Source organism: Lepidochelys kempii, chromosome 1 (assembly GCF_965140265.1).
Source record: "Lepidochelys kempii isolate rLepKem1 chromosome 1, rLepKem1.hap2, whole genome shotgun sequence".
In the NCBI taxonomy this organism is placed as follows: domain Eukaryota; kingdom Metazoa; phylum Chordata; order Testudines; family Cheloniidae; genus Lepidochelys; species Lepidochelys kempii.
Genome location: NC_133256.1, coordinates 150,136,724 through 150,156,521, shown reverse-complemented (window position 1 = coordinate 150,156,521; position 19,798 = coordinate 150,136,724). Strand labels below are relative to the sequence as shown.

Genomic DNA, 19,798 nt, shown 5'->3' with positions numbered 1-19,798 from the left:
TAGATGGGGCTCAAAGAAATGCCAGTTCACTATTTAAAAAAATTTTTTTAGTCATTGATTGGACTTCTAAAGTACTTCTCCTTGTCCACACAGGACCAAGTCTGACTCCCTTTTGTGTTAATCTGAAATAGGAAGAGAGTATTGTTCTCTCTTTTTATAGCATTAGTGTTATAAAGTAAAGACATGAGTCTGATTTTTAGCCTGACCTAAACTTGACTTCCCTTTTGTCAACTGACGTGTTGATGGGTGCAAAATTAATGTCACATAAATTTGTATCCCTCTATGGGGGGAAGTCATAATCAAGTAGACATTTACATTATATTAATTGTGGTTGCAATTTGTAGACACTGAAAGGGAGGACAGGTTTTAAATGAAAGGGAGAATCTGTCAGTTTAAGAACGTTATTTATAGCTGTGTCGGTCCCAGGATATTGGAGAGAGAGACAAGGTGGGTGAGGTAATATCTTTTATTGGACCAGCTTCTGTTGGTGAAAGAGACAAGCTTTTGAGCTTACACAGGGCCCTTCTTCAGGTGTTAAGAATGTGTAAAGTGGAAATAAAGTTTTAATGAAAAGTTTCAGAAATATTTTAAGATGCTCTCTAAATTTTTCGATTTTCTCCTACAGTACTGCAGCCACCACTTGAGTTCTCCACTTCAGAGCTGGTATTTCAGTCAAGAAGCATACATTTAGATATTGCTGATGAAAGTCTGAGCACTCAGGTAAATAAACACACATGTTTTTGACTATTCTCAGCCTAATCTTTTACTTTACTGTGACTGTAAAAGGTAGGGGTGTGTGTGTGTGTAAGAACACACAATGTTATTTAAACAACTACATAACATTTTTTCTAGTGTGTGTGCTGATGGATTCCAAAGTGTTTTTATCATTGTTCTGTACTACTGTGAGTTTCATTTGGTCTCTAAAAATTATGACTTTTGCTCAGTTTCTGGGTTATACTTGATTTTACCCTCTGATTCATGAACTAAATTCTGCACACCATGGGACACTGTCTACCACAATGCATGAGCAGTAGGTGACTTCCAAAGATGTCCAGTGATGGTGCGTAGTGTTATCATGTCTGAGCTTGTACTTGAAGATTTTGTGCAGTATATTTTATGCATACAGTTGTTAATTCATGACATACTCTTAATTTTACAAGCATGAGTTTTTCTTCTTGAAAAAGCCTTTGCAGATCCCCCATCTGGCAATCATATGTTGTGCTTCATGATTGTAGGAGTATGCTAGCACAGCTTAGCATTTGGGTAGCATGCTCACATTGATTATTTTATGGAAGTTCTATGGCTTGTGATACACGGGAGATCAGACTAGATGATCACAACGGCCCCTTCTGACCTTGGAATCTCTGAAGCTACATATCCAAAGTACCAACAGTGGTTTAGAAAGGTTAACCCTTCCCCCTTTATTTTTTTCAGTTCCTCTCTTTCTGCTGGTGACAGTGGTGTTGGAATTATTTCCCTTATCCTTCATTGCATAGTTACTATTTTCCTTGACATTTTTTAGTTAAATCAATAGTTATTTTAGTTCTTGTTTTTATGTAACAATTTGTTAGTTTTTTGTAATAGTATTGTTAGGACCCTGTTATTTTTGGATCCAGAGACGCATTCATAGTTTAAAAGTTGTCCTTCATTCCATAATAAAATGTCTGACATGACTTTCACACCAGGTGCTTAAAATGTATAGGAGAAGAGATAATCTTTTCTACTTGTTCAAGATCAATTCTTCACCTTTAAATTTTCCCTGCCATGGGGGGGGGAGGGGAGAGGAAACAAGGATGCTAGATCAGAGCCCATATAGTCACTTTAATCTGCATAGGTATTGGAGGATATATACTATATAGCCTAAGTTAAAGTTTCCTCAAGAAGCCTCTTGAAAGTGTCCTTCTGGAATCATGAAAGAGATGAGCTACATTCTCTTTAATGATCTATTTAAGATACTTGGGAAGTCAGGAGATCCGCTAGAAGACCATGAACTTCTCTATGTGAAGGAAAGGAGTATTTGTGGCACCTTAGCGACTAACAAATGTATTAGAGCATAAGCTCTCATGAGCTGCAGTTCACTAACATGTCTGCTACTCTGAAACCTGTCATCTATGTGAAGGGTGATATTTCTTGAATGAATAAGTTAGAGGAGCTCTGTCCTTTTCACTAGCTGTCTCCTTGATCGCCTCTCTCTCCTACTGGTGACAGCACGGCCTTCCAGGAGATAATAGTGTGGGATAGTTTTAATATATGGAGTAGTCGTATGCAGCTTATAATGCATGTGTGGCTAAATCTTGACCCTCATGAATGTTAGTTCTTATAGCTTGCCTGCAAGGTCACATTTTACCCTGCAGCTGGCAGTGTGCTTCCGAGCTTGTGTAGACAGTTGAGCACTAGCTCTGCTCGAGCAAGCACACTAAAAATAGCATCATAGCTGGAGGTAGATTGGGCAGTTTGTGGGCTAGCCACCCAAATCATACCCAGTGGGTCTGAGCAGGTTTATAGTCGGATGGCTTAGGTGGAGGAAGAATGCGTCTGTCTACCCGAGCTGGAAGCATGCTCCCAGCTGCAGGGTAGAGGTACCCTGACAGGCAGGCTAAGAGGACGAACATTCATGAGGGTTAAGACTTAGCCAGACATGCATTATGAGCTACCTATAATGCATCTGAAGTTTTGTCTCATTCTCTGCGGTCTGCTGTGACCATTCAGAGATATTACTGGCTCAGGACTTCAGACAAAAGTGCTGGAATTGCCTTTTTGAAGGCATGCAGCCTTTCCACTGTTAAAACCAGTGATCACTTGAGCAGACTCAGAGACTAATTTTTTGGCACAGTCTTTTCAGGGTTTTAGTCTGTCTTTAGGGTAGACATGCTCCTTCAGATATGGGTAGTACCAGCAGCACTCAGGTGACTAAATTAGATATACAATCTCAGGAAGCAAAGGTAGTTTCCAAGTGCCTTTCATTTTAAAGAGAGTCGGCTAAGGGAGAGGGCTTATCTTCTGTTCCTTTATCACAGAGGCTACTCTATACTCTGATGCAATGATGTTGAGATCTCAGTGGGCAGCCAGATGCCAGTATGTTTCAACACTATTGCCTTTTTGCATCCATCTCCTTCTGGAGATAACTTATCCCAGTTTCTTCCAATAAGGTTTTGGCTAGGGACCTGGGTGTGTGCTGAAATGTATATAAAAGAGCTACAATTTTCAGTTCAATGGCGTGCCTTATACCCCAGCTCTTTCCATATATTCTCATGAGAAATTTTTGAGGGGTGAAGTCACAACCCTGCACCTGGGGACAGTATAGCAGATGAATGATTCACTTTACCAGGGCAAAGTTTTTTATTCTTGCTATTTTGTCATTCCAGGAAAAGAAGTTGTTGGGTTTTTAAAACTGGCTCTAAACTTTTGCAATCTTGACAAGTTTTTCAACAGAAGAGTCAATATATGTAGTATCTTTGAGAACTGCAATGTCAGGTCTCTCTGATAGTGTATTCAGTTCTTGCAACATTTCACCGGTACCAGTAGAAGTTCTCCCATTTGCATTTGCCTTGCCACCACTGCCATCATAAATGCAGTTAATCTACTTATCAGCACACTAGCCCAAGATTGATAGCCAACTTGCTATTACTCCCGGTTATTCTTATTACATTGAAGAAATCAGTGTCATATTTGAGAAAATGGTTTTCCTTCCTGGGTAGGAAACATTGTTCTTTGTGAATGGTGAGTGGCTGGTAAGTGTGCTATCTGTGAACCATAAGGCATGCCTATTTTCTTACCTTATAGATATAAACTGCATACTCTATTGCTCTCTAGAGCGCTCTGTTGAACTTTGTGTCAATTGTTCTTTGTAGATAAAAAGTACAGCATACAACAGTAACTTGTTTTCAACAGGAAACGCTTAATATTTAGTGATGTGAAAAATAACATAATGCTTATTGTGTTCTGTCATCTTACATCCTTGTTTACCTACCACTATTTACAGAAGTTTGACCTGAAGAATACCTCAAGGCAACAGGTGACATGGCAATTAGATCTTGATGGTGCAGGAAAAGCCATAGAAGATGGCATTTTTAAATTTAGTCTGTGTGCTGGAGTTCTTGATCCAGGACAAAAAACTAGTATCACCGTAGGCTTCTGCCCATGTAAGTATTTTTCTGAATTTGTCAACTTTTATATAAATGTTTGTTTGTTCAAGACTCCATTTCCAGAGGTGTATTTAAATCCCCTTTCACTGTGAATCAGCACATTTTCTTTGCTGAAATACATTTGAGGAGCTAATGTGTTCAGATAGCCAACTTTGGTAAAAACTGAAATAAAACTATAAACAGCCCTTTTTTGAACTCCTAAGTTACATAGGTTGAAGCCAAGAAGATAAAAGTAGCATTTCCTATCTTTAAACTGCTGAGTGCGACAGGATCTGTGATTGTGCCAATGGAAAAAAAAACAACCCTGTTAAAGCTCAAAGAATGAAGAGTGCTGCAGTCTGGACAGCTCAGGAAAGGGGAATTGTTTGAAGCGTTTCTTCTGTCTGTATAGGATAGGATACCTGAGACCTTTACTTGGAAAAAGCTTAAGGGGATATGAAAAGATTCAAATTAATGGGTTCCTCTGTGAATTTGAGGGACTCTGGTTTCAGGCATTCATCTCACTCTAGGGCACTGTCTGAACATTGGCCGAGCAAAATATGTAGCTGCTCCTTTCCATTAACACTTGAAACATTTCTAGGCAAATGACCCTGGAAATCATATATTTCTCAGAGAATTCAACGAGCTTTTCTGTAAGGCATTCAGTATCCTTAATCCTCAGTCATTAGAAACTTCTGCTATCCACATATCTTTGGGTTATGTGAAATAAGTTTCTGGTCTCTGTCCAGTTCCCAATGAACAGATGTCCACATCACAATAACCTCCACTATTGGTGCAAATTGGAAATCTTGTTGGTAGTGTGGATTAGAGAGGCCGAGGGCTGAATGGACATGAAAACTACCCATCCAGGAGCAGAGGCAGTCCTTCCAGGTTGTGAATGAGGCTCATTAGGTGGATGTAGAAGACACTTGCACAGTTGCTGCCTGTATTGCACTTGTTCTGTGGGTAAAATAATTCCTACACTCTTCTGTGTTATCAGTCCTGCATCTTTAATGAGAGCTTATTTTAAGTGGAGTAAAAACTTAAAACTCTCTATGTGGACTAAGGGGAATTTGTTTTTTTTTTCTAACTAGCCAGAATATAGAAATAAAATGCAGTTTCTCTCTTCAGAAGACTTAAAGTTGGGACATTCATATATTTGTGAACAGTCCTAATTGATTTAGTAAAGTAGATTTTGTGTATAAAAGGTAAAACATATCCCTACCAAAATTCAGGAGGAGACTCTGAAGTTTATAGTCACCTGGAAACTCTAGAACAGGAAGTAATCACTGTGACAGAAATTGCAATCACATGTAATACTTTTGGGGATCATATTGTATTAAGTCAGGGGTTCCCAAACTTGGTTCATGGCTTGTTCAGGGTAAGCCCCTGATGGGCCGCAAGACGCTTTGTTTACCTGAGCGTCCGCAGGTACGGCCGCTCGCAGCTCCCAGTAGCCGCGGTTTGCCGTTCCCGGCCAATGGGAGCTGCGGGAAGCGGTGCCCTGTAATTGTATTTAGTTTACAGATTTTCTCCTTTCTGAGCCATCTACTTTACGTTATGTACCCTGTTCCCTGTTGTCATTCAAATAACAGAAAAATCACAAAATAGAGGGCTGTATCTTTGCTTCCTAGAGAGGCAGTTTTAATAAACAAACATTGAGAGATTATCTATGTCTACCCTAATGAATGATGATGATAAAATAATCAGCCCAAGATTACAATACGAAACATTAAAATTTTTCATTTGTTTTTTATTCTGAGAAAAATGTTATTTTATGGTCTTATTCCACGGTCTTGTATTTCTAGACTGAGCGGGGAAAATAGATTAACAGAGGAAGAGAATTTGAATGACTCAACTGGCATGTGATTAGATCAGCAAGGTTTGATTTTAGGGATGATCAAGGGAGTATTATTCTTGCTAAGATAAGCCAAAATAAATTGAAGAGCAGAATATTTTTAATGATATTTATAAGGCCGTTCTTCCCAAGCTGTGACCTTTGAATGATTGATGGACTGCAGTGGGGTGGGTGGACATACATTTCTTTCTCTCCTGTTGGTTTCCAGCTGCCACATTTCATTCAGGACTGTTATGTAATATTAGGAAAGCATTTAGATCACATAAGCAATTGTTGTAGAAGCTTCAAGGGTATCATGACTGTGAATGCAAGGAGTGATCATTCACACGATTAATCTCTCCATTAATATATGATCTATGCAATGAAAAAGCCACTTGTATAAAATAGTATTGTTATGAAGACTACTAAACCAACTAATAAAATACAAATACAAAACAATATTGTGAGTTAGTGAGTAAAGTGTGTGTGTGTGTGTGTGTGTGTAAAATATACTGTATCTGTATATATTCATGCATAGTCAGCAAGGATTATCGATCAACACTTTTTTTTATTTAAAGTTGTTTACATTTTACTATGTGCAAGTCTTATGTTTACATGAGCAATAAGAGCATTCTAAAAATCAATTGACTTCATAATTCCATATTTTAAATATTATTCCACTGTTTGTAGTCTGCCTGTGTATTGTGCATTCTGTGAAACAATATTTAATCTTTCTTAAAACAGAATAATAAATACAGCAAAACCCACATGGAAGACTTTAACTTAATAGCCTATTAAGGAGCATGCTTTGCCTTTTACCTACAGAGGTTTATTCTGTAGAATTGCAGCATGTTTGAGTGGACAAACTTGATTAACAAGCCCTAGTATTTATTGTTAAAGTATACATTGCACTGGTTTGTTTCAACACACCACTGTGTTTGTAGCAGTAGTAATAATACCTAGCTCGTAGAGCACTTTTCATTAGTAGATCTCAAGGTAATACAAAATGAAGAGTTTCTGCCTGTGACAGGATGTGGTGCTAAAGTATTTTTATGGCACTAAATTTAACTTAAAGCTAACAGATAAATGGCTCACACAAGGTGTGGTAATGTAACAGGTTTCCTTATTGTGATGGAAGTGGCTAAGTTCAACAGAGATGCTTAAGAACTGAATATACATTTACCTGAAATGATCCTATATTACTGTATAATCTATAATGCATTAACTAATGCATGAAAGGGATAGAATATGTTACTGTATCATGTCATCCTGTATAATAATTGTAATTCTTTAAAGAAAAGTAAGTTTTAATAGATCCATGTCTTGGTTTTCATTACTGAGTCATAAAATTCGCAGTTGGATTAGCAACCTTTAAAAGAGTTAAGAACACTAGAGAGGTTCGCTGATTATATGACTGAAGGGTGCAGATGGATGTCACAGCCTCTAACTTCTAGTTCCTTTTTTCTGCTACAGCAGGAAGTTGAATACTTGTACTCTATAACAGTTTTTATGGGGAAAATGATTGGTTTAGTATTGATTTTTCTTTTTCTAGGGCATAGCCTTGAGATAAAACAACTTGATACCTCCCCTCCTTGCCTCAGGAATCTGTGTATTTAATGGAGCATATTCTTTTTCTGTTGACATTCATTTCTGTTCAAGATCCATATACTGCAATTATACAACATTTCATCAAAAATCTACATTCATAAAACATTTAAAGTTGCAAAGCTAAGCGCTCAGACATGATGAAACTACTTTTAGTCTTGCACATGAAACTTTAATTCTCCCTCCATTAGAATACACAGTATATGACCATCTTTTCATTCAGTGTGTACAGCACCTAGCATAGGGGTCCTGATCCATGACTAGGACTCCTAGATGCTAAGGTAATATAAATAACAAATAATAATAGAAATGAAAAAACAAATACTATGTAATCATGTAACTCAATATTGTATTGTAATATATACACACAAAAGGCAGAATTAAGGTTGCACATAACTGATCTCATTATTGCAGAATATTGTTATGCAATGTTTGTCATTTTCAGATTTTGATTGCTTATTCGTGAAACCTTCATGTTTTCTGAGTATTGTGATGGAATATAATTGTTCAATTACTTCGTTTCTATTTAAAATAGAAATGGAATGTCAATAACAAAAAACAACCCCCTGCCCCTAAAACAAAAACCTGCTCTAGCTAAGGCACATGTCCTTCACTTAAACATCCAGTCATTTGCTGCAGCTGTGCAGTGCTCAGTGCTAGCCAGGAGAGTGCTTCGTGCTGGGCTGGTCCTCTGGTGCAGATTAGCTCAGCTGCTTTGAAAACGAGCCACATCTACTTCGGGTCCTAAATACAGATTTAGGAGTGCAATTTTCAAATGGGCCTAAATTACCTGGGGGCACACGTCCCTTTTGAAAAGCACATAGTAGGAGCCTAATTTTTAGGCTCAAAGATTGAAAATTTTGGCTATACTATGGAATGGATTATTGGAAGTCCATGCCTGATAGGCTGGAGGTGTTGGTTTGGGAGGAAAAGTCTGATGGTATATTGTGGGAGAAGGTGAATGACTGTATGGCTGTGCTTTGAATAGGGTAAGAGTGTGGATAGAGGAAAGGTTGGCTGCCTATTGTAGAAATGAAGGAGGTTGATAGGCTGGTTTAAAGTAGAAGGGAAGAGTTGTAGGGCATTGGGATAGCCTGGCTTTAGGTCAGCAGAGATTCAGAAGACATGGTGATTTGATTGTGTAAGAAGAGAGGGGATTGGGAGTAAAAAGCTTCTAATATGGCCTATTTTGCATTGATAGTTATGGCTTAAAGTGGTCTTGCTTTCTTCCCACCATTCTTTGGGGGCTAAAAATAGAAGATAGGAATAATAATTTAGGCAGGTTTGCCACACATCCTGAAATTTTCTTTCAACTGTTTGATCCTGTGCCATGATGATATATGTGAAGTTTTTGCATTTTTATGTGATGTTAAAGTACTATAAATTGATGCAATGATATGGTATTGAAGATGCAGGTATTGAAACATTCTGTCCCAACATTATAACATGATACAGGTTTTTGAGTATTCCCCCCTCGCTCAAGTCAAGTCTTACTGTAGACCCATAAAATCTGAAAGATGGCCCGCTACAGTTGCACTGTTGTATGCACACACTTGAGGTGCTTTGTGAGGCCCCCAAACACATCAAATGCAGGTATTTCTGCATAACTTCACCTTAGAAACTGTTGCAACATTAATAGAACTTTATTTTTTTCTTTGTAGGTGGTATAATACTTAACCACCCATCTGGGTATTTGGACGCTCTGGGTAGTTGGACTGGGGAAATCCAGCTAGAGCCAAGGTCAAAATTCCTACTTCACCTATTGGATTTGCAATGTTTAAGAACCAGATAGCTAGAGGTTAAGTATCTGCATGAGTGGACACAGCTGGATCTTGTGGGGGGAAAAAAACATGGCCCAGCTAACAGATATAAAAGGAAGAAGCAGAAAGGAATAACTGGGGGCAGGGGAGGGAGAGGAGGGAAGCATGTACTCAAGCTGATAAAAAATTGTGGTATTCTGCTAAAACCTTCCCAGAAATGGAAAGGCTTTTGATGGGGACCCAGCAAAGCGAAGACTTTGTATTTCCCGGCTATAAATAGGTTCAGGGATGGTCTGTACTGCAACCTACTGCTGTTGTTGGTGAGGGAGTGACTGGACTGTGACAACTTGCTTAACAGTGTTATCGTTTGCACTCTGTTTAAATCATAACTTTGCTTTTTATTTTGGTACTGAAACCCTACAGACTTTCATCCTCAAGTCTGTAGCTGCTTTGAGGAAAGCAGCAGCTTGCACTGAAGTGCTTCTGACTGTACTAGCAGAGCCTTTGTAACTGGAAAGCTGCCTGCTGGGCTTGAGGTTGATACGACTTCAGCAAAAACAAGTGGAGCTGTGTTTAACTTTATGCCTCTGGGACTCATTTTTTTCTTGTTGGAGTTGTTACTTTGAGAAGTTGAAGTCGTCTTTTTGTTCCTAATAGTTCTATGAAAATTTTTGTTTCTGTTGAAGGTATGTCTTTTTCAAATCCAAAGGACACTTTTTCAGCCAGGCAGTTAAAAAGACACTTACAGTGCAGTTAAAGCTGGTTCAGTGTAGACAGATGTTTTATTTAAAGCCATTAGACTTTGGCTGGCATTTTCAAAATGGCACAAGGGAGTTAATTTCAATGGGATTTGTGATCTGAAGTTCCTTAGGCCCCTTTGAAAATCCCAGCATATGATGTTCTATTGCAGTTAAGGTAGTGTTATAAATACTATCAATGGGCACTGATTGTGCCTTGTTATAGTTAAAGCTGACTTCTTGTGAGACTGAATTTATCTTTTAATTTAAACTACATAAGATTCAGTGCAACTGAAACTTCACATACTTCACATTTTCGAGTTTATGGGAAGTTTGGGGCAATTAAGACCAACTGCTGCATTGAAATGAATTTTCCAGATTTATTGTTCACTTTTCAAAGAATGTACTAGTGCTTTTTTTTTTTTTAAACCTCTCCTGAAATGTTCATTTAAAAGTGCCTTGCTTTAAGTTTTCAGGGGGTTGTGAGTAGGATTGGAGAAAATACTTCAACGGGTAAGCCTAAGAATACAAAACACCCAGGTGTATGTGTAAACACAGATATATTTAAAAATAACTCCTATTATATAAACATATTTTGTTAAGTGTATATAATATCCACCTTGGGTTCATAATACATCTGTTTGTGTGGTTTATGTAAAAACACTAGTTTGCGTGCTTTGCAAAGTATGCATGGCCCCACAAGTGGTGGCTGGAATAGAATGGCTGGCAAGAAACCACAACGGTTTGATCTCAGAAATGTAGATGAGGGAAAGCCACTTGGGGCCATTTTTTCCCCATCCTTGTGTTAAGCAGACATATAAAAATCAATGGAACTATTTAAGGAATAAGGCTCTGGTTTAGGTAAACATCCTCTTCAGGAAAGTAAGGAGATCAATGCCAGTAGGCAGCTAAATTCTCCCAAACAACCTTAAGTTTGACACCATGATGCCCACATGGAGAACCATCAGAAACTCAGACACCTGCTTAAGGAGGGAACTTTATAAATGGGCTTTTCCTGAAACCGATGACTGAAATAAGTGTGTGACTACATCTTAACAAAAGGATTTATCTTTGTTTGCAGTGGTAGTATGCATTTGGAGTATTTTTCTTGGATAGTTTGTTTCCTGTTTTTGGTTCTGCAGGATCAGAAAGGAAACTCTCTCTTTAAAATTTCAGTGTTTCTGTGGTGCTGCCTCTTGGGTCTTTTCTTATAAATTAGGATAATTACTCTCCCCCCCTCCCACATCCCCCAAATATGTCCAGAATTAAAAAGAGGAGGAATTAGTTAGTTCCATGGATTCCAACAGCTCTGGCCAAAATTAAGTGGACAAATTTGTAAACACTATGAAACATCCCCAAGGAAAACTCCCACATTAGCTGGCAACTTGACTATCGTATAGCAAATGCTAGTGGAGTATTAGGTGGTAGTGTAGCACAAGCTTTGGCTGTGGTCACTAGAGGTATAGTTAACAAAACAGATATTTCCCATAGTATGTTAGATATGTAGTTTTCTCTGGCTAACTGATTTGAAGAATTGTCTGGAATCAGAGTGGCATTCTGGCTTAGTATGATTGTCTTATCCCTCCCCTCATCCAGTTTGCGTGGGTTAGTGCTGTTGTGCAGTGGTAGCATTTTTTGGAATCCTGGTCAGTTGTGCTTTTAAGAAAGAAGCAGAATCTGGATGAGATGATTGTGCCCGGATGAGGGTCAATGGGCGTGGCCAGTTTTTGTTCAGTTTTTGAGAAAGCAATGTCCTATTTAAAGGAGGAAAAATTGTGAGAATACAAAATCTGTGCAAACTCTAAAATGTTGGTTTGAATGATTGAGATGACAATGCTGGACAGGAAAGTTTAAGTTATTGTTAGTATGTGATCATGTAATTAAGATATCTTTAAACAGAATGGAAATCAAGTGCACTTGGCAAACTATTGCTATTTTTTCCCACAGGACTCCTGCCTCATTTAGTACACAGGATGGAGCTGCTCTGGGAATGAATCAGGGCTGTGCAGTGAAAAGGCAGTTGAATGCTGCCCTAGAGAACTGTCTTCTATCACTGCCTTTGCCACAGAGTTGCTATATGGTGCTGAGCATGTCATATAAGCCATAAGTTTCACAGCTGGCCATTATGTGTTCCTCATTTTCGTGGTACCCAACTGGAGTCACCTGGGGTCTGATTTGCAGAAGTGCTGAGTAGGATTGAGTAAATAATTGATTTATTGGGTTGGAAGCCAGATGGAAAAATCCCCTTCCAAATTGCTTAGTTTCAAACAGAAACTGATTTTCCCCCGCCCCCAAGTTCTTCTTGATGAAACAAACAAAAAAACAAACAAACAATGGAAAAATTTTGTTCAGGTCAAATTGTTTTCAATGTTGATCAAATCCACATTTTCAAAAATCTTGTTTTCATTTTGTTTGGTCAAAACTAGTTGCCAAATTAGACTTGAATTTGCAAATAGTTTTGGTGCCCTGAAAAATGCATATTTTGGTAAATTTAGTATTTGCCAACAAAATTTCACCCAGCTCTAATACTGAGCACTCATAGCTGTATATGTTCCATAGCTGTGCTTGGAACATATAAAGTGCTATATAATGCTGAGTGCTCTGAAAAATTAAACCCTAAGCTTCTCAAATTGTCACCCAAAATTAATGGAGACTTGACAATTTTGGTCTTCATTGTCCTTACCTCTCTGGGGTGTTGTAAAATAAATTCATTAAAGAACTAAGATACTATAATGAGAGCATCATAAAAAGGCTATGAGGAAATTAATAACTGTGTTGAGTACAAAGTTTGAATGACGTGAATAATGCATGGGGGGACACACTGGGTAATTAAGATAAAGAAAAACACTGAATAGTGTTTATTCAGTGAGCGCTGTCCAACCTGTGCACTGATTGACGCAGGGGTCGTGGAAAATTTGTATCTGATCAGGTAATGAGGCCAAGTTAAGGCAACCATAAATCTAACATTTCCTAAATGAGTGTTTGACTTTGTGAACTTAATGGGGTTTTTAAATTTAATTATTTTGGATGTAATAGATATATAGGATGAAATCCTGGCCTCATTGACGTTAATGTAAGTTTTGGCATTTATTTCTGTTGGGTTTGGAATTTCACCCTCGAAGTTTTTTTTGTGTATTTGAAGATGAGATGTGAGAGGCATTTTTATGTTGGAAACAGTACAGGGCTTTGGAATCTGGTAGGTTGAATTTATATTTTAAGATATTGGAGCCCATTATTATGTTGACGTAGAGGTCACATAGGACTTTGACTGCATGACAGTACAGGTAGAGATGCGTGGTTTCACATTTTGTGGTGTTTCATCAACTGCAACAAGTATTTCATTTTTCAATAATTTTGAAGAAATGCCAGAATTTCAAAAAGTTTACTGCTAATAAACAATATTAAAAATGGGTTCCAAGTTTCCAGGACAAGTCACTTGTAACTATTTTTTTCTTCCTAACTTATCTAGTAGACAGTATATGTAGTACAGCAGCTTGTTTTCATGTTAGACTGTATTTTGAAAACAAAAGCAATATGCTTGATTAGAAAGTTCTTGTCAGGTTTGTTACTTCAAATGATTTATTTTAATTATGTTCGTATATTTGTTTGATTGTTCCATTTTTCACTAGCTTATCCTGGGACATATGGAGCTGAAGTGCCAGTGTTTCTGAATGATAAGCCATCTCAGTGCAAACTATTAACTCTGTCTGGTACTGTCAAGTCACCTAAGATAAACTTTGATCCCCCATTTTTGATATTGATGCCTGTTCCTCTGGATATGAAAACTGAGACGTATGTCAATATTATTCCAAAAGACTACTCAAGGTAAATCTTCACTTAAATTCCAGATTAATTTTCCATAAACACCATAATTATCATGCTTCCTCTGTTTTCCGCGGCAGGAGGTACTTGATAATTGCTGGGTGGGTTGGTGTTAATATCACTGTCTGCTCAATGGAGGAAAATGCCATACTTAGCAGAAAATAGTGATAGTTAACTATCCTCATGATGTATCATTTCTCTACTAGCTCTTTGCTCCAGGAATGTGTCCATCCTCATTGCAGGTCAGATTGTCACACTTTCTTTGTACTGTTTTGAAAAGCACAGCAGAACGACAAAAAAAGCAGCAGCTATGAGAGCTTCTCAGTGACTTCAGCCTGAGATTCAGATCATAAGCTTGTTATTTTTTTTGGTGTCATGATTAGATGAAAACATTGTCGCTGTTGTTTTTCTCTGGCAAATTAATTGGAAATCCTCATAAACGGTTATGATTTTGTTATACACATCGTTGAGTTACACTGGATGTACTATGATTTAAATATCTATGCATAGCTGTATTATATTTCAACAAAACAAACTTGATAATTCATTAATCTAAAAGTGTCTATAAGTTAGATTTATTAATAATTGTGCCTTTTTATTCATTTTTTTTAGATCTCCAAATATCACTCTGTTAAATTGAAGATTTGAAAACAAACAAAATCTTTCCTTTAATCTCTATACTTTATAGCAAAATGTATTAGTCCAGAGTTGGTGCAATATTTGGTTAACAGACGCCCCCCTGAGTCCTTTATCATGGGTTTTGTACCATATAGCGTTGTACAGCTTAGTATTTTTGAATAATAGGGCTTGGTAATGGTATCCTGGGGGTTGGTAATGGGGGATGGACTAGATGACCTCCTGAGGTCCCTTCCAACGCTGATATTCTATGATTCTATGATCCAGAGCTTTTAAATTTTAGGCACTAGTTCAAATACAGCTCAAAGCAATCGTGGTTAAAGTTACCATCTGATAGGTTTTTGTTACCTGTGTTAAATGATTGTATGTCTCACCATAGTTTCCAGTGGATAGATGCTAACATATCAAAAACTAATGCGAGTTGGTGACATTGTTAGCATGTTAGGCACAACTTGAATTGCTCCCTTCCCTAGTAGTAGGCTCTGCAGGCAAGAGTTGAGGCGCACCGGTATGAGAAGTGTTAGGAAGCTTGTACTTCCTCTGCCTGTAATACATTTTTTTCTGTAGTTAAATGGTAAATTTCATTTTCTAGTGCAGTTAGCGGCACATTTATAAGACTAAGTATTGCAGTATCAGAGACCTGAATGAATACCTTGCATCCATTTTCCTACAGCTGATGTAGGTGGGGTGAATTTCCTAGGATTTCTGTTGAGAAATAGTAATTTATTGGATGACTGTTGTCAATAATACCACAACTGGATCCAGCAGGACTCCATATGGGTCTGCGGATCCACTCACATAGATGTGATTGCAGGATGGGGCCTAAATTAGTGTGACCAGGGAAAGTATTTCAAAATGTCTCTATCCAGGAGATTCCATTTTGTGTAAATAGATATAAAGTAAAAGCTGTTTTGAACAGTAGAACAATTTGGTAAGCATTAATACAATTTAATCAATATCGAGGAAAGCTTTAACAATAGGTGATTTTTAAGGAAACAAATAAAAGTAATACTTAGGCCTTAGTTATAACAATGGTCTGTAAAAACTGTTCTTCCATAGAATGCTGAGTTACAATGGGTCACTACAGAAAACTAATTGCAGTACATTTGTAAAAGACAAAATGGCATGTTAAATGTTAAAGGACTTATAATTTTTCATTTAGTTTCAGTTGACCAATAATTTAAAAAACAAATCTGTTATGATCATGGTTCATATATCGCGCTGCGAAAAGCAGTTTGATAGATGTGTGAATCAAGTTTGTTACTGTTGCCCTTTGGGAACAAACATCATTATTATTGATTTTTAACACAGGCCATCAGCACTACAAGTTGAAATTCCAGAGCTTGAACTTGAAGATGGTGACAGGATTAATCCCCTTTCTGTGCAGTTTCCAAGTGGCCAAGTTATTGCAGTCTCACCAGAGGGGACAAATGTAGGACTTGCTTGTCATATCAGCTTCAGGTCATCTAGGCCAGTGTCATTTTTAAGGAACATATTCTTCATCGATGATGAAAAAAACAGGTAATGCATTTAAATTAAGTTCATTTGGGGGAAGGAAGGGTACGCTCCATGTTGGGGAGAAGTGTGTAAGACACAAACCTCATGACATAAACTAGCTGGAAAAAAATTACAAGGAATCCCTAATATAAACCAACACATCTGAAAGTAAACTGAAGACATACATTCTGTTTTGAGCTGGATTCCAGTTCCAAACCATGCTTTTCAGCTTTGCCCTTAAGATTTAAATCATTTCAAAATCTTGTACTTTGCTCAGTTTTTCTCTGTTCTACTCCCTCATATTCACTTTGAGACATGTTCTAATGAGTAAACAAATCCTACTATTTTTGGTCCGAATTGTTTTGTTGTTTTAAAAACATCTCCATTAGATTTTTTTGGTGTTGTATTTTAAATGATAGTGCAGTTGAATAGGAGGAAGTATCAGCATGAAATATGGTGCTCCTATCAATTCAGGTTTGTAAAGTGCTTTGCAGTCTTCCAGAATGCAAGTTCCTTATTAACCTAGTATATCATCATTTTAATGCATAATTCATACAATACAATGGAATAAACCTTTAGAGGTCTATTTAAAGAACGAAATGTTTCTGACTGTAGAGCTGCATGAACCTTGCAGCGCTTGTTTTGTGTGGCTAATGGTCTGCAGCAGTTGGCAACAACCCAATCCTGGTTGGATTTTAAGGTGGCTTGAGTTTGTCTTGAACCTAAACCTCCATGAAATCATCTTTCTTTTGAACCCCATCTCTACTATATAATGTTCCTGGGTGTGGGGCAGGACCTGTCTTTCTGTCCTGGTGCTAGGAAGTCCCTCCTCCCATTCCATGGCTCCTCCTGGCATCAGAGAGAGCTGGTGATCCTTCTTTCTGCTCTGCAGTTCTTTAGGAGGCTTTCAGGAAAGGACTACCACATTCACCAATCCTGCTGAGTTTCTAGATGCTGCTTCCACCCCTCCTCCATGCACACAGAAAAGGAAGTAGGAGACAGAATCTGTCTGAAGTTTCTATTCACATCTTTTGCATAAAGCTAGTTCACTAGGGTTCCTAGTAGTCCTATGCTAACTTTACAGTGTAGGATGTGAAATCAGTCAGATCACAGTTAAGGTTCAGGATCAGGAAGCCAATGTGATAAATCTTCCCTTCCCCTTGCCCTTCTCCCCCACCCCCAAATGTTAGCATTGCTTTTTGTTTTAAATTTCTTGCAGTATAACTTGCCAATTTTTGTTAAATACTCCCTACATCCAGGTTCCATCACAGACACCTTCCTGCTCCCCTGAACAGGAAGCTTTATTATGTTTTTCCCCCAATCCCACTCCTACACAGAGTGCTTCTAAAGATCAAGATCAAGAAATCTGATGAGGTTCAATAAGGATAAGTGCAGGGTCCTGCACTTAGGATGGAAGAATCCAATGCACAGCTACAGACTAGGGACCGAATGGCTAGGCAGCAGTTGTGCGGAAAAGGACCTAGGGGTGACAGTGGACGAGAAGCTGGATATGAGTCAGCAGTGTGCCCTTGTTGCCAAGAAGGCCAATGGCATTTTGGGATGTATAAGTAGGGGCATTGCCAGCAGGTCGAGGGACGTGATCGTTCCCCTCTATTCGACATTGGTGAGGCCTCATCTGGAGTACTGTGTCCAGTTTTGGGCCCCACTCTACAAGAAGGATGTGGATAAATTGGAGAGAGTCCAGCGAAGGGCAACAAAAATGATTAGGGGTCTAGAACACATGACTTATGAGGAGAGGCTGAGGGAGCTGGGATTGTTTAGCCTGCAGAAGAGAAGAATGAAGGGGGATTTGATAGCTGCTTTCAACTACCTGAAAGGGGGTTCCAAAGAGGATGGCTCTAGACTGTTCTCAATGGTAGCAGATGACAGAACGAGGAGTAATGGTCTCAAGTTGCAGTGGGGGAGGTTTAGATTGGATATTAGGAAAAACTTTTTCACTAAGAGGGTGGTGAAACACTGGAATGGGTTACCTAGGGAGGTGGTGGAATCTCCTTCCTTAGAAGTTTTTAAAGTCAGGCTTGACAAAGCCCTGGCTGGGATGATTTAACTGGGAATTGGTCCTGCTTCGAGCAGGGGGTTGGACTAGATGACCTTCAGGGGTCCCTTCCAACCCTGAGATTCTATGATTCTAAGTGGGATCACGCCTGGCCTATAATAGCCCAGCATGGCCCCACCAACACTGGTTCTCTACTCTACTGGACCTCTCAGTGGTGACTCCGTCTCACTTCGGTTGCATCTGAATTTGATCACTCAAGACCATAGTCAGCTGCTCCATCCAAACCTGCGTTCCCTTCATTTAACAGCCTGGAAGCTTAATGGCTAAATCCCAGAAAAGAGGCTTGTTTGGAGCAAGTTTTTCAGGTCTTACTCAACAGTAGAAAGCCCTCCACCAGGGCCGCCTACCTGTCAAGATGTAAATGGTTTTCGGTCTGGGCTTGGCAAACAGGGGTTTCTCCTATGCATTCATTCATCCATCCGACATATGCGCGACTATTTGCTGTACCTGAAACAGCAAAGCATAGCAGTTTCCTCTGTCAAGGTTCACCTGGCAGCAATACTAGCTTGACACCCTCGTGGATAACAGTCTGTTTTTTCAAGTGACATGACAATCAGATTACTTAAAGACTTGGAAATGTTGTACTCTCAATTAAGAGAACCTGTCTGCCTTTGGGACTTGAACCTGATCTCGTCTAAATTTATGGGACTACCATTTGAGCCTTTAGCAATGTGCTTCTGGAAGGTGGTTTTTCTAACAGCCATCACTTCTACCAGAAGTGTCTGATACTTTGTATTGCAGTATAATATGTTGCACAAAAGACTGAATATATCTTAGAATTAGAATGGTGCAAAAAGCAGATAAGCACTACCTTAATTCTTTGCCTGTCACTATTTCTACTGTGATCTCAATTTTCAGGGTTAAACATTTTGTCTTTTCAAATCTTATGAGGCTACAACATGGTATTAGGTTGCCCTAAATATAAAACTAAATATTTATAATATTTTTATGCAAGAATTGTATGAATACTTAAGTAATTAGAGAGGTAGTGGTTGGAATTTTTAAATTCTGTTTCTTGAACTATATCAGTGTAACTCCACTATGTCTCTTCCCTTTTTTTTGTAGACCCATTTTATTTACTTCTAAGATAAACTGTGATTTGGGATGTGGTTTCTTTGTAAACCTTTCAGTAATTAGTAGGAAAGGGTAATACAAAACAATAGAATTTTGAGGCTTGAAAACTAGCCGCTCAGCAGGCACAGTAGTTAGTTTCAATAACTCTCTTTATATGATACAATAGCAGCTTATCAAACCTTGTTATGGAGGGATAAACCATTTTAGTGCGCAATAAACTTTTATCTGTACTGCCATTAAAATGAAAGAGGGAATACCACCATTCACTTGAAGAGGAATTTAATTAAAAAAACAAATTCAATAAAAAGCTGGCATTAAAGTAATCTTCTTTGAGTAGGTGCAGACGCGTATTGCACTTAGGTATTTGCACACCCAGTGCACTGGAGCTGGAGAAATTTGCCTAGCAGTACTTCTAGGGGGTGACGCTCGCACCTCGTGGCCATAGCCCCTCTCCTAGCTGTACGTGGCGGCACAACCCCGGCCTTCCTTCAGTTCCTTCGTACTGTCTATGGCTGAGTCGGAGCTCTGCGTGGTCTTAATCTCATAACCTCTCAACTAGTTTAGTTTTTTCCCCTTGTTGTATATAGTTAGTAGTACCATTGGTGTTAGTTGTAGTAGTTTGTTTTCTC

At 38.5% G+C, this 19,798-nt stretch overlaps 1 protein-coding gene across 3 annotated transcripts in view; it reads left to right on the top strand.

The window, feature by feature from the left end:
• The window catches only part of CFAP47 (cilia and flagella associated protein 47), a 636,073-nt gene that overhangs the window by 89,836 nt on the left and 526,439 nt on the right, over positions 1–19,798 (top strand). For all 3 annotated transcript variants that reach the window (XM_073358068.1, XM_073358073.1, XM_073358080.1), the window contains 4 exons: positions 626–720; positions 3,983–4,142; positions 13,693–13,888; positions 15,833–16,042. In XM_073358068.1, the coding sequence (XP_073214169.1) occupies positions 626–720; positions 3,983–4,142; positions 13,693–13,888; positions 15,833–16,042 (661 nt within the window). The remainder of the gene's footprint in view (positions 1–625; positions 721–3,982; positions 4,143–13,692; positions 13,889–15,832; positions 16,043–19,798) is intronic.